At 37.0% G+C, this 22,315-nt stretch overlaps 4 protein-coding genes across 4 annotated transcripts; 2 read left to right on the forward strand and 2 right to left on the reverse strand.

Annotated features, from left to right (window-relative positions):
• Positions 1-1,503: 1,503 nt before the first annotated feature.
• LOC131009487 (uncharacterized) lies at positions 1,504-6,729 on the forward strand. Its single transcript, XM_057936842.1, has 5 exons — positions 1,504-1,830; positions 2,694-3,294; positions 5,926-5,963; positions 6,046-6,104; positions 6,537-6,729. Exons 1-5 carry the CDS (start codon positions 1,813-1,815, stop codon positions 6,727-6,729), a joined length of 909 nt encoding a protein of 302 aa, XP_057792825.1. The 5' UTR covers positions 1,504-1,812.
• Positions 6,730-9,133: 2,404 nt separating this feature from the next.
• On the forward strand, positions 9,134-11,824 carry LOC130990359 (uncharacterized). Its single transcript, XM_057914581.1, has 5 exons — positions 9,134-9,357; positions 9,439-10,719; positions 10,791-10,898; positions 10,974-11,177; positions 11,260-11,824. The coding sequence occupies exons 1-5, from the start codon at positions 9,139-9,141 to the stop codon at positions 11,713-11,715; spliced, it is 2,268 nt and encodes a 755-aa protein (XP_057770564.1). The 5' UTR covers positions 9,134-9,138; the 3' UTR covers positions 11,716-11,824.
• On the reverse strand, positions 11,792-12,470 carry LOC130990366 (uncharacterized). Its single transcript, XM_057914590.1, has 2 exons — positions 12,290-12,470; positions 11,792-12,191 (listed from the first exon to the last, which is right to left on the reverse strand). Exons 1-2 carry the CDS (start codon positions 12,409-12,411, stop codon positions 11,855-11,857), a joined length of 459 nt encoding a protein of 152 aa, XP_057770573.1. The 5' UTR covers positions 12,412-12,470; the 3' UTR covers positions 11,792-11,854.
• Positions 12,471-14,768: 2,298 nt separating this feature from the next.
• Positions 14,769-18,726, reverse strand: LOC130990375 (uncharacterized). The gene is made up of 5 exons (XM_057914600.1): positions 18,176-18,726; positions 17,541-18,087; positions 16,615-17,089; positions 16,455-16,536; positions 14,769-15,194 (listed from the first exon to the last, which is right to left on the reverse strand). The coding sequence occupies exons 1-5, from the start codon at positions 18,230-18,232 to the stop codon at positions 14,958-14,960; spliced, it is 1,398 nt and encodes a 465-aa protein (XP_057770583.1). The 5' UTR covers positions 18,233-18,726; the 3' UTR covers positions 14,769-14,957.
• Between the last annotated feature and the right edge of the window lie 3,589 nt (positions 18,727-22,315).

The raw sequence follows: 22,315 nt of genomic DNA on the forward strand, positions 1-22,315 counted from the left end.
AATTGGAAATCCTTTTTCACATTTACAACCTGCAGTCAAAAGCCTTTTCTTTTTTCCTTTTTCAGATTAAACATCAATTAGGAACTCATCATTTTCTTGTGGGAAAAAATAATCAAATGAATTATTTCAATTAAAACAATTTATCTCTTATCCCTCGTACTTTATATTCTACATTTTTGTTGATTATTGCACCTCTATTTTAATTAATTTTTGTCCCCTACACCTACAATTTATTCTCCCATTTTCACACTTTTCCACGTAGTTTTTTGGTTCTTGTTCAACTTTGTCCATGTCTTGTTACACGGCAAATAAAGAGGTACATAGAGGAAAAATGGAAATATCAAAATATAAGGGGTAAAAACTTTGTTTTTTCTGAAAAATACAATGATGAAATTTGCAATTTTTGTAAAGGTTAATCATTTTTTATGCCTTCATGTATATTTTTACTTTAAAATTTCTTTATTTTAAAAAAAGTTTGATTTGTGTCCAATACTACAGAATCTGACGATGGAAGTCGTCTAGCTATAATTTTCATTATTCAATATATAATTAAAAAAGAATCTCTAAATTTTAAGAATTCACCTACGAAATCCGCGAGGTGACTTTATTTCATAAGGCGAGAAATAAAATAAATTTTCCTCAAAATTGAAGGTTTTTGAAATGAAAATATAAATTGGGGATATTTTAAAAAATGCATAAAATTGGAGTATATATTTTTTTAAGTGTTAATAGGCAAAAGTGCCCCATTCCTTATTCATATTTTGAAAAATGCCCACCCTTATCATGCAAAGCTATCCATGCCCTAAATTACTAATTAACCCTTAAGTGGGTTAACATCAAATGTAATGATTTCGGTTCTCTTACACAATCTTACACATTTTTGAGTTTCAATGCATTTCTTTACAATAATGACCGAAATGATTTCAATCTGTGCATGCAATGATTTTGTAAGTCACTGTATATATATATATATATAGTGTTCATATCTTTAAATTGTAAATATATCGACCGGACACTAATTAACGCTTAAACAATATATTAAATTAAATTCAGCAAAATAGTAAAAATTAATATAAAGATACAAATAGATAGAATACAAACTTTTATGTCGATATATCATCGATCCGGCCGGTAAAATGGCCAGAGAAATGTATCCGACCGGGTACATTTCAATTTACAAATGACCCGGTCGGATACATTTTTCCTTGACAATTACCGGCCGGATCGATGATATTTAGGCATAAAATATTCTATTTTATTCAATTTCATAAAAAAAAAAATCAAGACGCTAATAATATATATCCATGCGTATCTATCTTAATTTTTTTTTTTTCCCTTTAATATCTTAATTTCAATACATATATTCTTTGAAATTATTTGTATATATATATATATATATATATATATATTTATATATATATATATATATATATATATATTGTGTTATTCTTGAATGTTGATATATAGTACTATATAACACTATATATATCGTGTAAATCAATTGATATCTTTAAATTTAAAATATACTCAATATCCGTCCCAAATAAATGCATGCTTGTTACCCAAAAAAATCATGCATGTTACCGATACATAAAGGTAAAAATATCTTTCTTCAAAATTTGATTCCCTTTTGATAGACATAAAGCCGATACAATCGGCTTCTTCACTTTTACCCACTTACTTTAAAATACTAGGGTTTTTTACTCCACCACACACCTCTATCGGCTTCTTCACTTTTACCCACCGAGAGAGAGAGTTCAAAAGATTGAAGCACAGAGAGTTCAAAAGATTGAAGCACACTCGGACTCATCCATGGCATCTTCTTCACAGGTATTTATTTTTAATTTTCATGAAATTGAATAGAATAATGTATGCTAAAACACGATCGGTCCGGCCGGTGAAGTGGCCGGATAAATCGATCCGGCCGAGAACATTATTTAAATGAAACATACGACCGGATCGATTTATCCGGCCACTTCACCAGCCGGACCGATCGTGTTTTAGCATAAATTATTCCATTTTAATTAGTTGTATGTTTATATTAATCATTAGAAATTTACTGAATTTAATTTAATTATATTTGTTTAAGTAATCATTATTGAATTATTATTGCGAGTTTTGTTGGGTATTACATTGCATTGTTTGTGTGGTTTTTGTGTAATTTAATAAAATAAAGTATTTTATGCCTATATAGAAACTATCCGGCCGGCACTATGCCCGAAATAATGCGTCCGGCCGGAACAGTTTCAATCTGAAATGTACCCGGACGGATTCATTTTACCGGACACTTCACCGGCCGGATAGTTTCTTTTTAGGCCTAAAATACGTTACTAAATATATCTGTATGTTTACGTTAATTATTGAAACTGTTATTTTACTGAAACTGTTATTGTTTAATTATTGAAACTGTTATTAAATAAATATATTTAATTGTTTAATTATTAATTATTGAAACTGTTATTGCTTGGTAAAATATTAAATTGCAGTTTTTTAATATTTTACTGAATTTAATTAAATTGCTTGGTATTAATTGCAGTTTAATATTACTGAATTTTACTGAATTTAGTATTAAATTGCAGTTTAATTAAATTGGTTGGTATTGATTAAATTGTAGTTATTTAATTATGCCTATTTGTATTATTTTTTAATTTTTTTACTGAATTTAATATGGTATTCATTTTGTAAATGAATAGGCGAATGTCCCATATCTTCGTCGCGACACTATAGACCAGACGGAGGTTGCTATCAGCACCTACTATAGGGATTCACATTTTCCGGAGCTGGTTGAAACTTTAAATGTGGTCGGCGAACAGTGCAATTCAAATTTATTGGGAAGATTTAGAGCATCATGTTTTGGGCATTTCACTGATTGGAGGCCCGGCGCGAAGAGCAATAAAGCATTACACCAGATTGTATCGAGGCAGATTGTGTCAGAAGAAAATGAGATGTGCTTCTTTCTGTGCGGAGCACGAGTCAGATTTTCCCCTGCGGACTACGCATTAGTGACTGGGCTCAATTTCGGGGGATCGAGGTTCGATGCGACATTACAGCACGACTGCAGTCGCGTGGAGGCATACCGACGATTCTGCGGTGCGCGAAGCATGACCATACAGTCGCTCATCAAACGCGTGTGCGATTTGGATCGTCGAGTGGATGATGAGGATGGGAGCCTGTACCTTCGTGCTGTCCTCGTGTGTGTGGCTCACACCCTTGTTCTTGGGTTGGATGCGCGGGTACAGCCGTGGCTTTGGGTGTTGGTGGATGATCTGGCTGCATTTGATAGATTCCCCTGGGGCGCGTTGTAGTGACCCGCTCTTTTATATATTTTAAATCCAGTAATGAGTGTTTATTTTTGTTCATCAGTGAATGAAAACGGTTATTATTCTGATATGAATTCAGCTTATGATCCTGAATTTATATTGTTAAAGCAGTTAATGATATTATTTCAGAGTTATAACTGACTTAGCAAAGTCACGTTATTTATTTAAGCGAGATGGAATTAGATTTTATTCTTACTCAAGTTGTGGATTATTTCAGACTCGTGAGTTAATTAAATCTGCAGATTTAATTTATATATTAGAACAACGAACGAATTAAACCTACGGATTTAATTTTGATTCATTTTATAACTTATCGATTTTAGCGAGATATCACATGTCGAAATCGAGATTTATGTAAATACAGTATCAAGCAGAATCGAAGCCAGTATTTTATTTCAGTTACGGAATCACCGAGACATAGAAAATACATCATTAATTCTTCTCTATTTTTTTTTCTTTTTCTTTCCATCAATCTTTGACCACTCATTTTTCACCCCAACCATTCACTCTTTCCCTACCATTAATGTTATCCTCTTTGAAGGAAGAATATGCATCCCCCACGATGATGAGCTTAAGGATAAAATCATGAGTGAGGCTCACGATACCCCTTATACTGCCCACCCAGGCAGTACTAAGATGTATCAGGACCTAAAGAAACACTTTTGGTGGGAAGGAATGAAGAGAGACATAGCGTCATTTGTGGAGAAATGCCTAGCATGCCAACAGGTGAAGGCCTTACATCAAAGGCCATATGGAAAACTACAACCGTTGGAAATTCCAGAATGGAAGTGGGAGCACATCGCAATGGATTTTGTGACCAGTTTGCCCAAAACAAAGAGAGGAAACACTGCCATTTGGGTAATAGTGGATCGACTCACAAAATGTGCTCATTTTATACCAATACCGATCACACATGGGTCAGACAAGCTAGCTCAGTTGTATGTTCGAGAGATTGTACGCTTACACGGTGTACCAGTGTCGATCACTTCAGACCGAGACTCAAAATTTACTTCTAGATTTTGGATGAGCTTACAGAAGGAGTTAGGCACGAGGTTAAATTTCACCACCGCCTTCCACCCGCAGACAGATGGGCAGTCTGAAAGGACAATTCAGACCCTCGAAGATATGTTGAGAACAGTGGTGTTAGATAGAGGTGGAAGTTGGGAAGTAGTGCTGCCGTTGATTGAATTTGCCTATAATAACAGTTACCAGGCGACTATCGATATGGCACCATATGAGGCATTGTATGGAAGAAAATGTAGATCACCACTTTATTGGGATGAAGTGGGTGAGAGAAAAGTTTTAGGACCAGACATGGTAAATGAGATGGTTGAGATAGTCCGCCAGATCAGAGGGCGAATAAAAGAGGCACAAGATAGACAGAAATCTTACGCTGATGCACGTCGAACTGAGTTATGTTTTGAAATAGGAGACAAGGTCTTCCTAAAGGTATCTCCTACCAAGGGGATAACTAGGTTTGGTGTCAAGGGAAAACTTAGGCCCCGATTCGTAGGACCTTATGAGATTTTGGAGAGAATAGGCCCAGTAGCCTATAGGTTGGCGTTACCGCCAAGCTTTGGAAACGTTCACAATGTTTTCCACGTATCACAACTCAGAAAATACGTTTTCGATCCAAAGCACATAATCCACCAAGAAGAGATGATCCTTTGCCCAGACTTGAGTTATGAAGAGAGACCAGAGGCCATTCTAGATCGAAAAGTACAACAACTCAGGAATAAGGCAATCACATCAGTGAAAGTCTTATGGAGACACCACGGACAAGAGGAAGCCACGTGGGAGCTTGAAGATAAAATGAAGGATAAATACCCCGAACTGTTTTAGAAGAAATATGCAAATTTCGGGACGAAATTTTTGTTAAGAGGGGTAGTATGTAGTGACCCGCTCTTTTATATATTTTAAATCCAGTAATGAGTGTTTATTTTTGTTCATCAGTGAATGAAAACGGTTATTATTCTGATATGAATTCAGCTTATGATCCTGAATTTATATTGTTAAAGCAGTTAATGATATTATTTCAGAGTTATAACTGACTTAGCAAAGTCACGTTATTTATTTAAGCGAGATGGAATTAGATTTTATTCTTACTCAAGTTGTGGATTATTTCAGACTCGTGAGTTAATTAAATCTGCAGATTTAATTTATATATTAGAACAACGAACGAATTAAACCTACGGATTTAATTTTGATTCATTTTATAACTTATCGATTTTAGCGAGATATCACATGTCGAAATCGAGATTTATGTAAATACAGTATCAAGCAGAATCGAAGCCAGTATTTTATTTCAGTTACGGAATCACCGAGACATAGAAAATACATCATTAATTCTTCTCTATTTTTTTTTCTTTTTCTTTCCATCAATCTTTGACCACTCATTTTTCACCCCAACCATTCACTCTTTCCCTACCATTTTCCCCCATCACTCATCATTTTTCCCACCACTCATCACTCAAGTATGCAGCCAACAATCCTCCTCTATTAACTTCAACTCCAGCCAACAGACTCCCCTTTCACTCACAGCAGCGTCGACTTCCCTGCTGCCATACTTGAACAAGCTTCAGTTCATTTGAGACTTCATTAACAGGAGAGAAAGAGCTGCCCAACTTCCGCCAAATCCTCAAGGTAAGCTTCGGCTTGAACGTTTCCACCTCCTGCCATAACCTCCACCTGCATTTTAAAGCAATAACACCTTCATGTATTTCAGTTATTCCCCATCTCAATCATCAATACCACAACAGCCAACCAACAAGCTAGATACTCAAGGTATTTATGCGATCTCAGATATTCAATCCAGTTCACATCCATGCTTAGCATAATCACAGTTTATCTACACGATATAGTCAAGATATGTTGTACAATAGGGAAATACTTTACAACAGAGGATTTTACATGCTTCATTTCCACTGCACCCCAGAGTAGCAATCACAAGAACTCACACCCTCAGAAACTAGATAAGCGTTTGAATTGGAGAGAGAGATTAGACTTAGCTTTAAGGGAGGGAAGGGCCGACTGCCCAAGGCAACTGCCGAGCCCCAACTGCCGGAACGGAGAGAGAAGGCGGCGACTTCTAGTCGTCTCGCCTGCATTCGAGTAACGACGACGTCGGAGCTGGGGAATCGCTGAGGCCGACCGGAACCATGGCCGAGCAGAGGATCGTGCGCAGCAGCGGCAAATCTCACCGATTCTGGAGTGCAGCGACACGGCGAAGCAGAAGATTCCAGTAGCAGCAGTGGCGTCGGAGCTCGAGGGAGCGACACTAGCGACTTTACCGAACCTTCGAACGGCAGCAGCAGCGGCGTACTCTTCTCGCCGGTTGCTCAGTGACAGCACGGCGGCGCTGGAAGGCTTAAGCAGCGGGCGGCGGCAGCGCTCCTCCAGCAGGCGCTGACCACCGGACGAGCAGCAGCAACTCCAGCCGGCGGCGACTCCAGGCGAAGCAGCAGCCACTTCCACGCGACGACCGCCCGCCGGATTCCAGACGGAGGCGCGACCGCGACGATGATTTCCAGAGATAGGGCTCGTTTGAATTCAGCGTGGGGAAGGAAGAAGAAGGAGGACGTCGCCGGGGTTCGACGCGTCGGTAGTCGACGCCGACCGGAGCAGGCGGCAGCTGAGTGGCCGGAGAGGGAGGGCCGATCGAGCGTCGATTTTGAGAAAGGGAGCGAGCGGCCCTTGAGAGAGATCAGAGAGAGAAAGGCGAGAATTGATTTTGAGGAAATAGGGAGAGAGAACCGAGATGTTGGGGGAAGAAATTTTGGGCTTTTCCTATTTTAATTACAGTTGGGCTTATTTATTTTAATTGGGCTTATTTATTTAATTCTTTGGGCCTTGTTGATTTATTTTAGTGGGCTTGAGTTGGGCTGGCTTATTTATTAATATTGGGCTTCTGATTTTATTTAAATGGCCGATTTTAATTACTGATTGGGCCTCCGATTTTATTTATATGGGCTTTGATTTAATTGTTGTTTTGATTTGTATGGGCTTCATTTAATTGAGTTGGACTTTATTTATTTTAATAATTGGGCCATTACATTGGGCCATTTCATTGGGCCGGAGTTTATTTAATTATGTTGGACTCCTTATTTGGGCTTCGTTTCAGTGGGCCAATTTTATTTTAAATTACAGTGGGCTTGAGTTGGGCCGAAAATTTGGGCCTTTATTTTTTTCTTTGGGCTTCATAATTATTTATTTTTGGGCCTTGTTGTAATTTAATTAATTCATTGGGCCTAATTTAATTAATTCATTGGGCCTAATTTAATTAATTCATTGGGCTTTGTTATTTTATTCCGATTGGGCCTCCTAATTATTTTCTTTAGGCCTTGGTTATTTATTCAACTGGGCCCTAAATTTTTTTTAATTACTTGAGTCCATGAATTACTCCAACTAAACTTTTCAATTTAATTATTGGAATGCCACGATTTATTTAATTCAAGCCCACTTTTCTTAATTAATTATTAGGCTGTATTATGTTGAGCCTTTTAATTATTTGACTTATATTATTACTTCAAGTCATATTTGTTGGGCCCGGTTAATTAGACGCAGCTGCCCAATTACGATTAATTCTTACGAGATTACTAAGCGAATGAGCCGACTTAGTTATTTTCTTTTAATCGATTAAATAGAGCGAGATCTTTTAATCCCATTTAAGTTAGAACACCCTAAGAGAACGGATTAATTTTTATTAATTATCCGGCTTCATGAAACGAGACTTAGCTTTTGTTTAAATCCGATAGCTTGGATTAACAATAGAAATTCCTTGATTATTATTTCAGAATAATAATTCATGCATATAGATCATGCATAGTTAATTCTGTATTCTCATTATTTGAGGATTTTACTTGAGCAGTATCTTATTTATATTCTCGTAATAAAGGTCAAGCACGAGATTAATAATCAGTCAAGGAACTACTGTACCACAGAAAGTTTATATCAGGTGGGCATTACTTTCATATATATCAAATGAGTTTAAATGTTACGTTCAAGCAAGTTATTTCATGACTAAATTAATTGAAGTTATTTCAAATATTGTCTTGCCATAAAATATTTAAATTTCAGTATGATATCTATCTGATGTGACTTTTATCATGTAATCGAATTCGGGTCTTGAGCAGTTGATAGCTATCCTGCCAGGGCTAGTGTACACCAGTGACCGTGAGTCATCTAGCGGGTTGGCCGGTCAAGTGACCGTGAGAGGTGGCCACCTCTCCGGCACAAAGTTCCAGATATGATAGATTACAAGAGAACTTAGACTGCAGTCGAACTTTAAGAATCACAAATGAATTTAGTAAGCTTGGGCCTTTTAGCGAAAAACTCCCTTGCTGTACTGTTTATTATGGCATGACAATTTACAGTTTTGAAGCATGTATTTTATACTTAGGCATACGTGCCCACTGAGTACTTTTGTACTCAAGCCCTGCATATATTTCTAAATGTGCAGGTTGAGCAGCTGCCGATGGTGATGAAGTGACGAGCGGGATTCTTTTGTCTTATTATGTATTAATGAACTCTAGGGTTACATGTCTTCATACATGTAATCAGAATCATATTCCGCTGCGTACTCAGAAGTTTTATGTTTATTTGGCTAAGTCAGAGATATCTGAACTTATTAGTTATTTGAGTCTATACGACTAAACTTCTGTTATATTATAAATATTCCTTTTGTTAAATTATAAAATGTGATTCTTCTTTGTTTAATTATCCCCTTTCTACCCCGCTTCTAATATCCCTCCATTAGTCACGGTTTCCCGGCTTAAATATCCTTAATTAGGACCGGTCGTGACACGCGTATTCGTATAAGATGTTATGCCATTATACGAGAGAGACAGGAAAGGGCGAGAAGTATCACTTCTACGGTCCTTCGTGGGCTTTATATGTCTGGGCATTGGAGCGCGTCCCGGGCTTCGGACACATGGTCGCCGCATCTAGCGGTGATCCGACAGCGCACCCTCGGTGTTTGAGATGGACTTTCAGGGGTAAGCCGAAGCTTCACGGTCTGCGCGATCTATTCGAGGGACAGGTAATCAGTTATTTAAGATTATCCTCCACACCGTTACTGGTTTTACTTATGTTCTAATATATTATCTTTGTTGCTTTCTAGGGTGGTGTCATGCCCCTGGACCCCGATGCTGACGATCTGTCGAGTCACTACTTCATATCAGCGCTGACACCGGGCGAACTCTCGGTGAGCTTCAGGCCCCCCGACAACCCATTAGCTCGGGGTGTCCAATTTCCACAGGGCACCGGAGCCCGTGTTGTGGAGGAGCGCGGGGACGAGGAGGATGTACCTAGACAGCCTCGTACGACTCGCAGTCACAGTGTCCGGGGCCCTGTGAGGGATGCTCGACAGCACGAGCCGGCTCGTCATTCAGTAGATCCGGGCTCGCGCCCTGTGAGGGATGCTCGACCCCACGAGCCGGCTCGTCATTCAGTAGATCCGGGCAAGCGCCCAGCGCCGCATACTTCTTCATCGTCGAGCGGATCTCGGACTGTGTCCAGTCCCAGCGAGGGTGAGGTGGATCGTAAGTGGGTGAAGAAGACGATCCGTCAGGAGATTAAGAAGGCCTTCGGCAAATTCGTGGAGAAACTGAAGAGCAAGGGTAAAAAGGATAGGTGCAAGAAGAGCAAACATTTCCGAGTGCCCGACTCCCCTGATGATGATGACCAGCGACGGTCCCCTGATCCTCCACAGCCACGGTCTCCTCCACAGCGACGGTCTCCTCCACCCAGTGCTTCAGGGCCCGACGCTTCAGGGCCAAGCGTTTCACGTTCCTGCGACGACGACCCCCGCGGTGAGGAACCACGCCATCCAGAGACCCAGGATTACGACGAGCAGTGGCGGGCCATGAATCAGTCTGTTCAGGGCGACTACACACCGGCGGAGCAGACTTTTGACTGGTCGACCCAGGTCTACCCTCATTGGTCTTCCCCATTCCTGAAGCCGCAGTATAGAACAGAGACCCCGATATTCTTTGCTGAACCGCTCACTTCTATTGCACCACATGAGTGGGGACAGTCCAGTTCGGCAGGACAGGCTCAGACGGAGGAGCCTGAGCCACAGGCAGAGCAGCCACAGGTACTGCTGCTGCAGCACCTAGAGCCTGAGCCACAGGCAGAGCAGCCGCCGGCAGAGCAGCCGCCAGCAGAGCCCCCGCGTCGCAGTCAGAGGGTGAGGCGTCCGTCTAACTATCAGCGATCGCCTTGGGTTAATAGCCAAATGCCACGTCCAGTGACACAAGTCTGCAGTGACCATTATGAGAAGTGGATGGCTAGGTGTCGAGAGGGTAGGGGTCGTGAGATTTATGTCAAGGCAAGTGGTGGTTTGCGGGAGTACGACGACTTCGCGCGGGTGGATAATGTCAGCCAGGAATTCACAACTGGGGTAAATAATCTATTGATTTTAACATTGTTAAATTACTTTCTACTAACTTATTGATTTTAACTTTGTTGCAGGATATTGACTTGTATTTCTTAAGCTTGAGAAATAGACTTCGAGCTTCAGCAGATTTACTGGATGACGTAGATATGAATAACACAATCATATTAGACACGGATTGGTTTGTAAGTAAACTTTCATTATTTGTATGTTTTCATTGGTGCGAATATAAATTATTAATTACTTCTATTGATCTGTAGATATACCTCCAGGGCGAGTGGGACGCTCTATTGGAGAAGTGGGCAGCCAGTGAGTTTACTCCAGAGGAGTATCATATATTGACGCATGGAGCAATAGCTGATGGTTGGCAGCCCCGGATAGACTGGCTCTGCCAAATACGTGGAAAAGCCGTTAAGGGCCAAGAACTTCCTCCTGGTCATATAGGATGGATGGATGCCACACAGGTAATCAGTTAAACAATTATTTGTCATTAGTCATTTGTGTTTTATATGTTGTTTCTTATCAATTCATTGTGGTTTGTCATAGGTTCTCATGCCAGTCATAATTGGCCACCATTTTGTCCTATGTCGGATCCGGTTAGGAGAATTGGTTTGCGAGGTCTATGACCCAGTATTCCACAAGCTATCACCTCGACAGCAGGATGGTCGAGTTGGTGAACTACTGCCTTTACTGAGATTGTTGCCAATTGTCCTTCAGTTGGCGAGGTGGCTAGACGACACATCCATTGATTCGACAGTGGCAAAGGAGAAGTACCCACTTATGACGGCGGTGTTTGCTCCAGCGGAGGTTCAGTTTCACCAGCAGGACTCTGTCAGCTGCGGGCCTTTCGTCTGCATGTATGCAGAACGACTGATATCTGGCTCTCCATCCATTGAGTGGGGTAACCACAACGTGGCGGCATACAGGGCCAAGATTGCTAGATCTATATTTTCGTTGTGTGAAACTAGGACACATCGTATCACTAGACTTGGTTTTGCATAGTTTTGTATATTGTTACATTAATGTGTGCTTCTATTTGGTTATTCAACGAGCATTATTTCCTGTAAATCATTCCAGCTTATCGAATAATAAGATAATTCAATCAATATCATTAACTGTTACAGCACACAAATACATCCCACTACTCCCTGGGCTCAGTCGCCCTGCCAGCGCACGTTCTCTTGCTGTGTCCTTCTTCATGGCAGATGCTGCACTTCTTTGGTTTACGACGCCTGATACTAGAAGACTCATCGGCTTGTGTGCTGGTGCCTTCACCACCACCTCGATGTCTACCTTCTTTTGGGCGCCCCGCTTGACCTTTTACAATCAGAGGTAATACAACCTGCTCAGCGATGTGCTCGGGAACCAACCACTGGCGTCTCGGCGGGAGATTATTAACTTCGCGAGAGTAAGTATCGATAAGAAAGTCATTCGTGTAGTACGAGTCTACATACTCCGCGATCGTATCACCGGCTTCACTATAAAAACAAACAAACTCCGATAGTAATCAATATAACGAACATTAGAACATATTTACATTTCAATGAACCCGACAGTAATCATTTCATGATCGTACCTTATTGCAGCGATTGAATGAGAACAGGGCAGTTGGTCTAGCTGAAATACTCGACATTCGCATTTTTTCTTCTCTAGATCCACCTTGAAGCTTCTGTCAGCAGTTTGCACCTTATACTTCATGCCACTCAACCTTTGTGCAGTGTATCGACGACTTTTTTGGACTTCAATAGCTACCCTTTTACCAGCAACTGAAGCAAATCATTGTCATCGGCAAGAATATTTTTACTGTATACCCTGCCATTTAATCTCTTCGTCAAATAATACAAGCTGTAATTAGTGCTCAATGAATTCTCCATCATCAGGTAATTTATCATGTACACCGTACTGGCCATTGTGTCTCCGAAAATATGCAAATTCTTAGAAGAGCCGCCGATGTACTCATAACCATTGAAGGCACCTCCATAATTAACCACAAAGTATCTCCCATATTCATTCATCTACAGAAAAAATAATAAATAAATAAATATATGATGTAAATGGAATACAATGTTAAAATACAACATATAACATGTTAATACACTCGAAAAACATCTATCCGCCCGGGGAAGTAGCCGAGGAAATGTGTCCGGCCGTGTATTACATGATATATAATTACACACGGCCGGACACATTTTCAAGGACACTTGTCCGGGCGGATACATCATTTTCGAGCATAATAACATGAGTTATGTAGCAATATATATGTATAGAACTAAAATGCAACTAATAATTACTAATTAATACTTTAAAACATGATAGAATTTGCTCTAATTCACATGTATTTCCTTCAAACGTGGCTTTAAATCATAGTATGCTATAATATGCTAATAATTCACATAAGCATATAGGATCAAACAAAACATTGAAAATAAACAATAACCAACTTAAATTACATTTCAAACGTAAAATGACATACCTTTAAACGTTCGGATGAGAGAATTCACAAATAATAGCTTCACCACTTGGAAAATATTAGAATTTCTAATGAGTTTGAGTGTTTTTTCACTTTGAGTGTTCGGATGAGAGGATGAGAGAATGAGAGAATTCACTCATATATAAACAAAGATTCCTTCAATTCACGTGAATTTCAATGAAATTAGAGTGTTTGACATGAATACTTTACTGACAAAGCTATTTCACATCATATTTGTCGTTTATCATCAATTTAAAAAAAAAAAAATTATGTCCCTTAATTGAAGGCTAATTAATCGATGGAATATAAATACAAAAAATTAACACAATCCATATTAGCACTCAAAACACACATAGGAACCAAAAAAACATCTATCCGACCGGAACATATATGTGTCCGCCCGGTGAAACCTTGTGTCCGGTCGGACACTTGTTTTTCCCGGTCGGACGCTTGTTTTTTTTTTCCAATGTGTGTTTTGAGTGCTAATATCGATTGTGTTAATTTTTAGTATTTATTTTCCATTGATTAATTAGCCTACGATTTACTTGTAAAACCTTCGATTTTAATTCAAAAATAAATAAATATTAACTTCTCTGTCAGTATTTCACATGTTCCAACACATATTTGACCGATTTCAATGTTTAAATTGATGAATTGATGTTTTTCTTACACTTTAACAACTTTTGTCATAGATGTGTAAGAACTTTTGCGGAAAACAATGCACATCCATCACATTCAAAGGGCATTTTCGGTTCTTCACTTATTTAGGGCATGTAGTGCTTGGTATAGTAAGAGAGGGCATTTTTCAAATTATTGATAAGAGAAAGGGCACTTTAAATTTCGACTCTTTTTTTAATGCATTATGGAGTATAAAAGAAGAAGAAATTAGAACAATAAATATGCAAGGTACAGCTTTAACATTGATTTTTTGTCAGTGGACCAAAATTTGAATAGTATCTCTATATATAAAATATAGAAATAACAGATATAAGACCCCATCATCACCTGGAATTAAATGTGATCAGTCATTCTCTCTGGCAGAGGAAAATTATTCTACATTTGTTTGATCAGTGGAAATAATAATTATAACAAATTAATATAGTCAATGTAATTTTTATCTGTGTTTGACTTTTGACTTGATTACATTAATTTGAATTCCATTTTTAAAAAATCCAGATTTAGTCAAACACCATCAATGTGCTCGTTGGACTCGACTCATTTATATCCTTTTCTTAAAGATTATTCATTAAATAATAATAATATTAGTAATATTTAATAGTCCCAACATTTGGTCATTTTATAAGGAATTAAGGATTAATTGCATATCCATTACTGAATTTTAAACAAATTCTCATTTTGCACATCAATTTTAAAATCTATACTAAAATTACATAATTATTAAAAAAAAAACTCATTATGCACACTGTCCCCATTTTTCGGCGAAATTTTATATCTGAAATGATTTCATTTTCATCCAACTATACGATATGACATTAGTTTTATTTTTTCCTATGGTCATACTTATGATATGCAAATATATTTATATTAAGCGAGCATATTTATGCTATGTCCCCACATCAGAAAATGGACGAATTCGTGACAAAGACTCTATTGCCCTTCCCCATCAAGTTAGTTCATGCAAAAAATGATCATGCCTCATCCACAAAGTGAAACCTTCTTCTCTAGAACATTCATATATCATCCTAGGTTTTGCATTAAACTACAAGATTCTCTAAGTTAAAATATTCCTATTTTTCTCATTTTTTTTTTACATCTATAGATGGTTATTACAAGGGAAGCAGCCACAAGACTTGTGCCCTGAGAAACGGGAGCTGCTGTTGTTGCTCTTCCTTCTGTTCATCACCTTCTGTGCCTGCTGCCCGACTCTCCGAACTTGCTCCGAGTGCTGAAACTGCGCCTCCGCCCTCCACTCCTCGGCCTTCCTGTGAACGTCGGCCATCCTCTTCATCAGCTTCTCCTCGAGATTCGCCCTCATTTTCTGTACCTTCACCTGATGCAAAAAACCAATGCAGTCACATAAGCAAGCATTGAATCTTGTACAAAGTCGAGAATGACTTTGTAGATATGGATCGAGATCTTTCCTCCAAAAAAAAAAAGATATGGATCGAGATCAAGAACCGAATGCCTTCTTGATAATGTAGGCTTATAAATATGTGTTCTTGGAAGGCAAAGGCATAAATGCAGTCAAATGAGAAAATGTGAATGGATGATCCCTATGCTGTATTATTTTTTGCTTGTTACAAGGTCTCGAATCGCGTACAACGACTCCAGCCTCATCCACAAGGACTACACGACGAGCTAGTGAAGTACGGATCAAGCAAAACCACGAGCAACGCAATCAAGAATTGGAACCCCATTAGATAACATTGCAAAAGACAAGAAATACCTTCATTATAAAATTCTTGCAGAATATTGCCTCTGTGTGTGTGTGTGTGTGTGAAGTTTCACATCCTAATGTGTGAGAGAGAGGGGCAACTGCATAGAATTTTGTAGTGAATGCACATGAGTTTCAAGTTTCCAATGCTAATGGCCTTGCAAGAAATATTATGATAATAAAGAAATGCTGACTATTTCTTGCTCTTTTCCTACTTCTTCTGAAGCATTGCCATATTATTTTATAGTGATAAACAAATTAGGCGCAGCACGGGACTAAAGGGTGTCGTTGTCCTAATGTCTGGTGGGGGGCTCGATGTTAATGAAGACAAAAATATGCCTCCAAAGTCTGCATTATATGGCCAATCCAGCCTGAAATATTGATATAAAATAAAGGGGAGTGAAGGGTGAGAACATGGTTAAATGACCATTTTCACCCATCTTTCTCAAAATATCCTTACACGACGATGATGATCCTGTAATCTGGCCCTCTAGGGAGCATAAACAACACCTTCTCTACCAAAGAATTAGAGGGTCATTTGACTTGGATAATGGCCATTTGGACAGCATAAACTTAAGGTCTAATCCTAGTTTTTGGGTTGATGCAAGGCACGTTCAAGGACCTAAGACGACCGCCTCAATAGAATGCAAATCGGCCCTAAGCACGAGCACAATCACGGGCGATGCTCTTGTGTATAGAACACTTGAATCTAGGCCAATTCTCTTCTCCTATGTTCATATCTTATTTTCTTAAGCTCCAATGATGCCTACATGAAAGCTTATGTAACAAAATTGAAACTAATATAGAGTGAAAAAATATAATATAATTGCATGAATGCCTTTATTTCTACAAGACATGAAGTAGTTTGCTATATACCTCTAGCTTTCTTGATTCAGCTTCTGCTTTTGCACTTTGTAGATTCACCCAAGCTTGAATCTTTGCTTCTTCTCTTTGATACCTGAAAAATCCCAGCTGATATCAATGCCACTAAAACTCCAATCTTTTTTGATAAAACAAGAAAAATCCCTCATTTCACCTTAGGCAGCTCTTGGTCTTCTCCTCTTCCTGCCAACCAGCACTCCTCGACTCCGAGACACTCTTCCTGCACTCGCTGCTCATCTCGAAGTGCCTCAAGCTCTTCGACACGTCCTCCTCTTCCTCTTCCCTCGAGCTCCAATTTGACGTGACAGAATCAAACTGTGTGCCAAGATGCAGCTTTGCCAAATGGCACTCCTGCAATTGAGTTATGTCCATGGTGTCTGCGCTGGCCGGGGCCAACGGGCCAGACCGGTTGGCGGGCGTGGTGTGGCGGGCCGGGGACGTACTCTTGAACGGAGTCGGGCACCTCGAGGTGGTGGAGCTGCCAAGAGGAGTCATCTCTGTGCCAATGTCTCTGTGCTTCACTTCTTGTGCCATTTCTGTAGCTTCACTCATTGATTTCTTGAAAGTGTTTCCAAATAGAAATCCTTCTTGCATTGGGATTATTGGATTCAATTCATTTGGGAATTTATCTGCATTGGCTAAAGGTATGAGCTATGTGTTTTGTGTAAAAAAGATGAAATCTTGAAACAGTGAAATATCAAATAAAAAATCTTCAATTAATACAGCTTGATTCCCCTTTTCAAGATAACCAAACTTCATTATCAGCACAACACATTTCATTTTCAAGAACCCCCTTTTTTGCTTGAGCATCCAAACTTGGGACTATTGGATGCAATTCATTTGTGTAAAAAAAGATGAAATCTTGAAACACTGTAATATCAAATCAAATATCTTCAAACCAATAAAGCTGCATTCCCCTTTTAATGAAAACCAGACTTCATTATCAAACATCAACACAATACATTCCATTTTCAAGAAACCCCTTTTTTCAAGCAAAACTCCAAAACATATGGGCCATGTAACTATCACAAGGCTTTTTAGAGGGTAAAAAAGAAAAGGAGGAAAAAAAAGGTTTCTGACCTTTCAAATGTACATCTTCTGTAGCTGAAAGTGCAACCCCATTTACATCTCCACCTCTGCTATGATGGTGATGATGATCAAGCCCTTGAAAAGTTGAAATCACCTTTGAGACTTTCTCCTCAGTGATTCTTGATTTCTCAGCATAGATTTCACCAAGGTGGGGCTTGTACCCACTGCATTGCCTGGAGTACATTGACTTAAACAAGCCATGATTACTAGCAGGGGAGTCATTGCAAGAACTCCCACCAAGAATCCATTTCTCAGCATCATCCCATTTTGAAGGAAAACTTTTTCTTGCAAAATTTGCATTGCTAAAGCTGAAAACAGGCCTCCCAGGAGTGGGGGGTGCCTCCAAATTCCTCCTTGTGACTGAAATCTCAGAAATGCCCCTGCCCTCTCCCCCATTCCCCACAGGAAATGACTTGACAAACTCTGAGGTCTCCTTGAGATTCAGCTTGCAAAGAGGGTCAGAAAAGGAATCCAAAAATGGGTTCTTTACACCCCCTTTGCACAACCCATTATTCCCCCCCTCCATTGCTGCTCCTCCCTTCATTCACAAACATTAAAAATCAGAAATTTAAAAATCCCACATTTTCAAGAAACACCTGACAAGCATGAAAAATGCATTTGCTTACCACTTGAGATGAAAAGAGGGCTGCAGGCTCTAAATACTTGGTGCTGCTGAGATCCATTGCAACCAAAAATTTGAAAGTTTTGAGCTATATTAAGCTGAATACATGCTTTATTACACAAAATGCAAAGGGAAAAAAAATAAAAATGAGTGTGGAGTATTTAGATGGACTAGGAAATAAAAGGGTGGTGACCACTGGCACACACACACACAACAAAAGAAAAGAAAAAAAAACTTGGTCTAAGCTACTATTCAACAATCACTAACATGCAAAAAAGGACAAAAACTGTTCAGACCAAAGCTCTTTCCCCTAAAATCATACAACTCTATATTGTTTAGTCTTACTATGTCTATAGATAGGGGTGTTTGGATTCTAGGTTGGAATAAAAGATTTTATCTTGGTTATGGAAAGATTTAGCCTTTTCTTTTATGCTACTTCCAATTATTTTATTATTGGAACTTATGCAAGCAAATTTGTTAAATAAAATTGAGGGTTGGCTTTGGGAGTTGAGAAAGCAAATTAGGTGTCACAAGAATTGTTGGGGACTAGAGATTGAGATAGAGAGAGAAAAATTATCATTAATTTAAGAAGGGAGAAGCTTCTTTGGTGTTTTCTTTTTCATTTTATTTTTGTGAATATATATTTTTTTCTTATATTTCGGTTAGTTTATTCTCCTTGTCACCACAGTGCCAAACAGGGGCTTTGGCTGTTTGCCTGATTTCGCATTTTGACTTTTAAGTGAAATTACAGTTTTGCCACTCTGTTTAACACTATACATGAATGGAAGTATGCGATTTTGATGGATACGAATTTTGAAAAAATAGTTAGCAAACGTGTGTTAAATATAAATTAGTGGTTAAATTAAGTACCAGGCCATAAAAATGTCAAAATGAGTGATTATAATTAAAAAATGAAAATTAGGTCATGTCCAAAAAAATAAAAAAATATTTGTAAATATCAAATCAAGTAATTATTGTATACTTAGTGGACAGAGATAGTAGCATCGATCTTTAAATTCATGTATTTCAATTCAATAAAAATGATAAATGGCAACCAATCTTTGGCGATCAATCCGGCAATTTTTTTATTGTTATTTTATATAGTTATTTTTTATTTTCCATACTTTTTATACACAAAAAATATGATTTTGTCTATTTAAACATATTTTATACAAAAATGTAATTTTGTTTGCCTATTTGTAAAATCTAGCTCCTTCCTCGCGTGTTTGGATAAAATAGATTAATAGCAAGTGATTAAACTAGTTAAGTAAAATAAATCCTCGCGTGTTTGGAAAAAATAGATTAATAGCAAGTGATTAAACTAGTTAAGTTGAATTATTTTTCAGATATGTAATGAGAGATATAATTTCTTAAAGTGCGTACCGATTAAATAAATTTAAAGATCATGTGACGATAAATTCATGATTTTGATCAAAACATATTTTATTTCTAGTGACTTTACTTGCATACAACTTTGCATGTATTCCATAATTCACAAGTGGAATATTAAAAAAAAAAAAAACTTTTATAATTGGGCTCCACAAATTAAGTTCAATAATTTTCTTAACCGTGCAGGGCCCAATACAAGTATCCTTATAATGATTGGGCTTCGTAAGAAAAACACACTCTTTCTCTTTCTTATCTCTCTTTCCGGTGATAGGAATAGAATTTGGATTTTAAAATAGAAGAACAAAACTATATTTATATATTTAAAAATATATTTAAATGGATAAAATAGCAATCTTATATATAAAAAATATATAAAATACAACCTAAATATAATAGCTATTTGTTTTTGTACAGACAATCGTCGACTCGTGCCCGGCTTGATTCTGTCTCTAGTTGTGACCATAAATCTATTTGAACTGCACAAGATATATACGTAAGCATGTTTAAGCTTTAGTTGAAATTTGTATTTACTATTTAGGATATAATTTAATTTGAATGGGTTGAGTGAATATTTTTTTCTTCTAACACAATTTTTTTTGAGTTCGTCGATAATCTAGTTAACTAAAGTGGGTATTGTTGATATTAAAGTTTATATATATGCTCGAATCTTATCAACATCTTTAAACATTTAAATTTGTGTAATTTGTAAATTATACATAAAAATATCAGTTTACTCAGTACGTACTGAACACAAATAATAATAATAATAATAATAATAATAATAATAATAATAATAATAATAATAATAATAATAATAATAATAATAATTGGCTCAGACAATCAAGTAGTATTAAATAACCCAATATGATTCTTTTTACATTAGGTTTTGTGTTAATAGGTAAAAATGCCCTTTTTCACATGAAAAAGGGCATTTTTACAAATGTTTATAAGAAAAGGGCATTTTATATAATTCTTGAACAGGAAAAGATTACCAATCCTACAAGTTTGCACCCTTTAAAGTTTACCCAGAGCCAACTAAGTTGACTTTGATCCAAATTATTGATGTTATGTTCGATCTATTTATTTAATAATAATAAATCAATAGTAACTTATTAAAGGTGTCAACAAATTAATGGTTAAGCATTTTGTTATTGTTATCATGATCACTCTTACGACTGCCCTACAAATAGCTTATAAAAAAAATTAATATGTATTTCCATATCGTGAAATCACCAATTAAATCATTTGGATTTTCCCAAAAAGAATGTATTAGAGTGAAGAAAGAAACATTAGATCTAAAAAGGTCAAATTTACTGCAATTGATATCGACATTTTTTCTATGACTATTTTTATTGCATCTGTCAAATGATCACTTGTTGTTATTGATTAGATCTGACAACAAAGTGACAATATTATATTTACTTATAAATTAGGTTTTAATCAAGGCCACATAATTATATGACCCCTTCCTGAATTTTACCTTATATAATTGGTAGGAGAAAAGGAAAGTTGATATATAATTTATCCTTTTAATGGAGGACTTATTTTTCATTAATAAAGCTACTTAAATTTTTTAGCTCATAAACCTAGAAATGTCAAATTATTCCAAAATTGAAAGATTATTAAGAAAATTTAGCCCGAAATAATAATAAAAAAAGAAAGTTGAAATGACAGGAATCAAAAATAGTTAGAGCTCTAAAATCAAGTGGATTGACTCGATTAATCCAAAATTTTCATATTATTTTAATTTTAAATTTAATAATAATGTTTTAATACTTGTCCAATGTATTTTTGTTTTCTCCAATGCAAAGTAATAGAATTTATTACATTAAAAACAAAAGAATGTAATAATTTAAATTAAATGTACAACAAATTTTTACCTCTCATTAGATTTCTTATTAAAATTTGGCGCCAATAATAAATACTCACTTAGACATATTTTTAATAGATAATAATTACTTTATGCTATATTAAATACTACTTCCTCCGTCCCACAAAGCATAACCTAGTTCTTTTCGGTACGAGAATTAATAAATTGATATTTTGTGTGTTAAGTGTGGTAGGTGAAAAAGTGAAAATGTGAATAAAGGGTAAATTTTTTACCATTTTTAGAAACATATCAAGTTTCGTGGGACAAATAAAAAAGGAAACTGGGTCATACTTCGTGGGACGAGAGAGTATAAATTAACACATTTTTACACTATTCCTTTCGTCCTGCAAAATTTGAGAAGTATTCCTTTTTGAATTATCTTGCGAAGTTTGAGCACTTTCATAATCTTTATATGGCAATTTTTTTTCATTATTAACTTTTTCACTTTTTCACCTATCAAACTTAATATACAAAATATTAATTAATTTTTTGAAATTTGTACCGAAAAGAAATGATTCAAGTTTATATGAACGGAGGGAGTATAATTTTGCTCACTTAAATAATTATGTCGAAAAAAAAATCAACTAAAACGAAAGAAGCATCAATACTAAAAACATATCGTTTGTGTTCAATCATGTGGACATTGAGTATTCCACTTTCTTACCTACTAATTAGTTTCAAATCACATTCATGTGCCTATATATGGGAAATAATTTGTTGATCTAAATATATATAAAAATAAGTCGTACATATTTATAACAAAATAATTTGTTTTTCTTAAATGGAAACATAACCTTTTTTTTTTTGAGAATGGAAACATAACTTTTTCAGTTTCAATGTTTTCTGTCACCGGACTCGCTGGAAACAGAATTGCAAACACTCCCT

This window comes from Salvia miltiorrhiza, chromosome 1 (genome assembly GCF_028751815.1).
Source record: "Salvia miltiorrhiza cultivar Shanhuang (shh) chromosome 1, IMPLAD_Smil_shh, whole genome shotgun sequence".
In the NCBI taxonomy this organism is placed as follows: domain Eukaryota; kingdom Viridiplantae; phylum Streptophyta; class Magnoliopsida; order Lamiales; family Lamiaceae; genus Salvia; species Salvia miltiorrhiza.

What these genes read in the sequence shown, in the direction of transcription:
- LOC131009487 (XM_057936842.1), top strand. An exon ending in ATTTGATAGATTCCCCTGGG is followed by an intron (nt 3,295 to 5,925) that starts GCGCGTTGTAGT and finishes CTTCATTAACAG; the next exon opens with GAGAGAAAGAGCTGCCCAAC. An exon ending in CAACAAGCTAGATACTCAAG is followed by an intron (nt 6,105 to 6,536) that starts GTATTTATGCGA and finishes TCTGGAGTGCAG; the next exon opens with CGACACGGCGAAGCAGAAGA.
- LOC130990375 (XM_057914600.1), bottom strand. Translation starts at nt 18,232, where the DNA reads ATGGATCTCAGCAGCACCAAGTATTTAGAGCCTGCAGCCCTCTTTTCA. An exon ending in AGAAGATGTACATTTGAAAG is followed by an intron (nt 17,090 to 17,540) that starts GTCAGAAACCTT and finishes TAGCCAATGCAG; the next exon opens with ATAAATTCCCAAATGAATTG. An exon ending in CTGAATCAAGAAAGCTAGAG is followed by an intron (nt 15,195 to 16,454) that starts GTATATAGCAAA and finishes TTTTTGCATCAG; the next exon opens with GTGAAGGTACAGAAAATGAG.
- LOC130990359 (XM_057914581.1), top strand. Translation starts at nt 9,139, where the DNA reads ATGTTATGCCATTATACGAGAGAGACAGGAAAGGGCGAGAAGTATCAC. An exon ending in GCCAGGAATTCACAACTGGG is followed by an intron (nt 10,720 to 10,790) that starts GTAAATAATCTA and finishes ACTTTGTTGCAG; the next exon opens with GATATTGACTTGTATTTCTT. An exon ending in GATGGATGGATGCCACACAG is followed by an intron (nt 11,178 to 11,259) that starts GTAATCAGTTAA and finishes GGTTTGTCATAG; the next exon opens with GTTCTCATGCCAGTCATAAT.
- LOC130990366 (XM_057914590.1), bottom strand. Translation starts at nt 12,411, where the DNA reads ATGAAGTATAAGGTGCAAACTGCTGACAGAAGCTTCAAGGTGGATCTA. An exon ending in CATTCAATCGCTGCAATAAG is followed by an intron (nt 12,192 to 12,289) that starts GTACGATCATGA and finishes TTGTTTTTATAG; the next exon opens with TGAAGCCGGTGATACGATCG.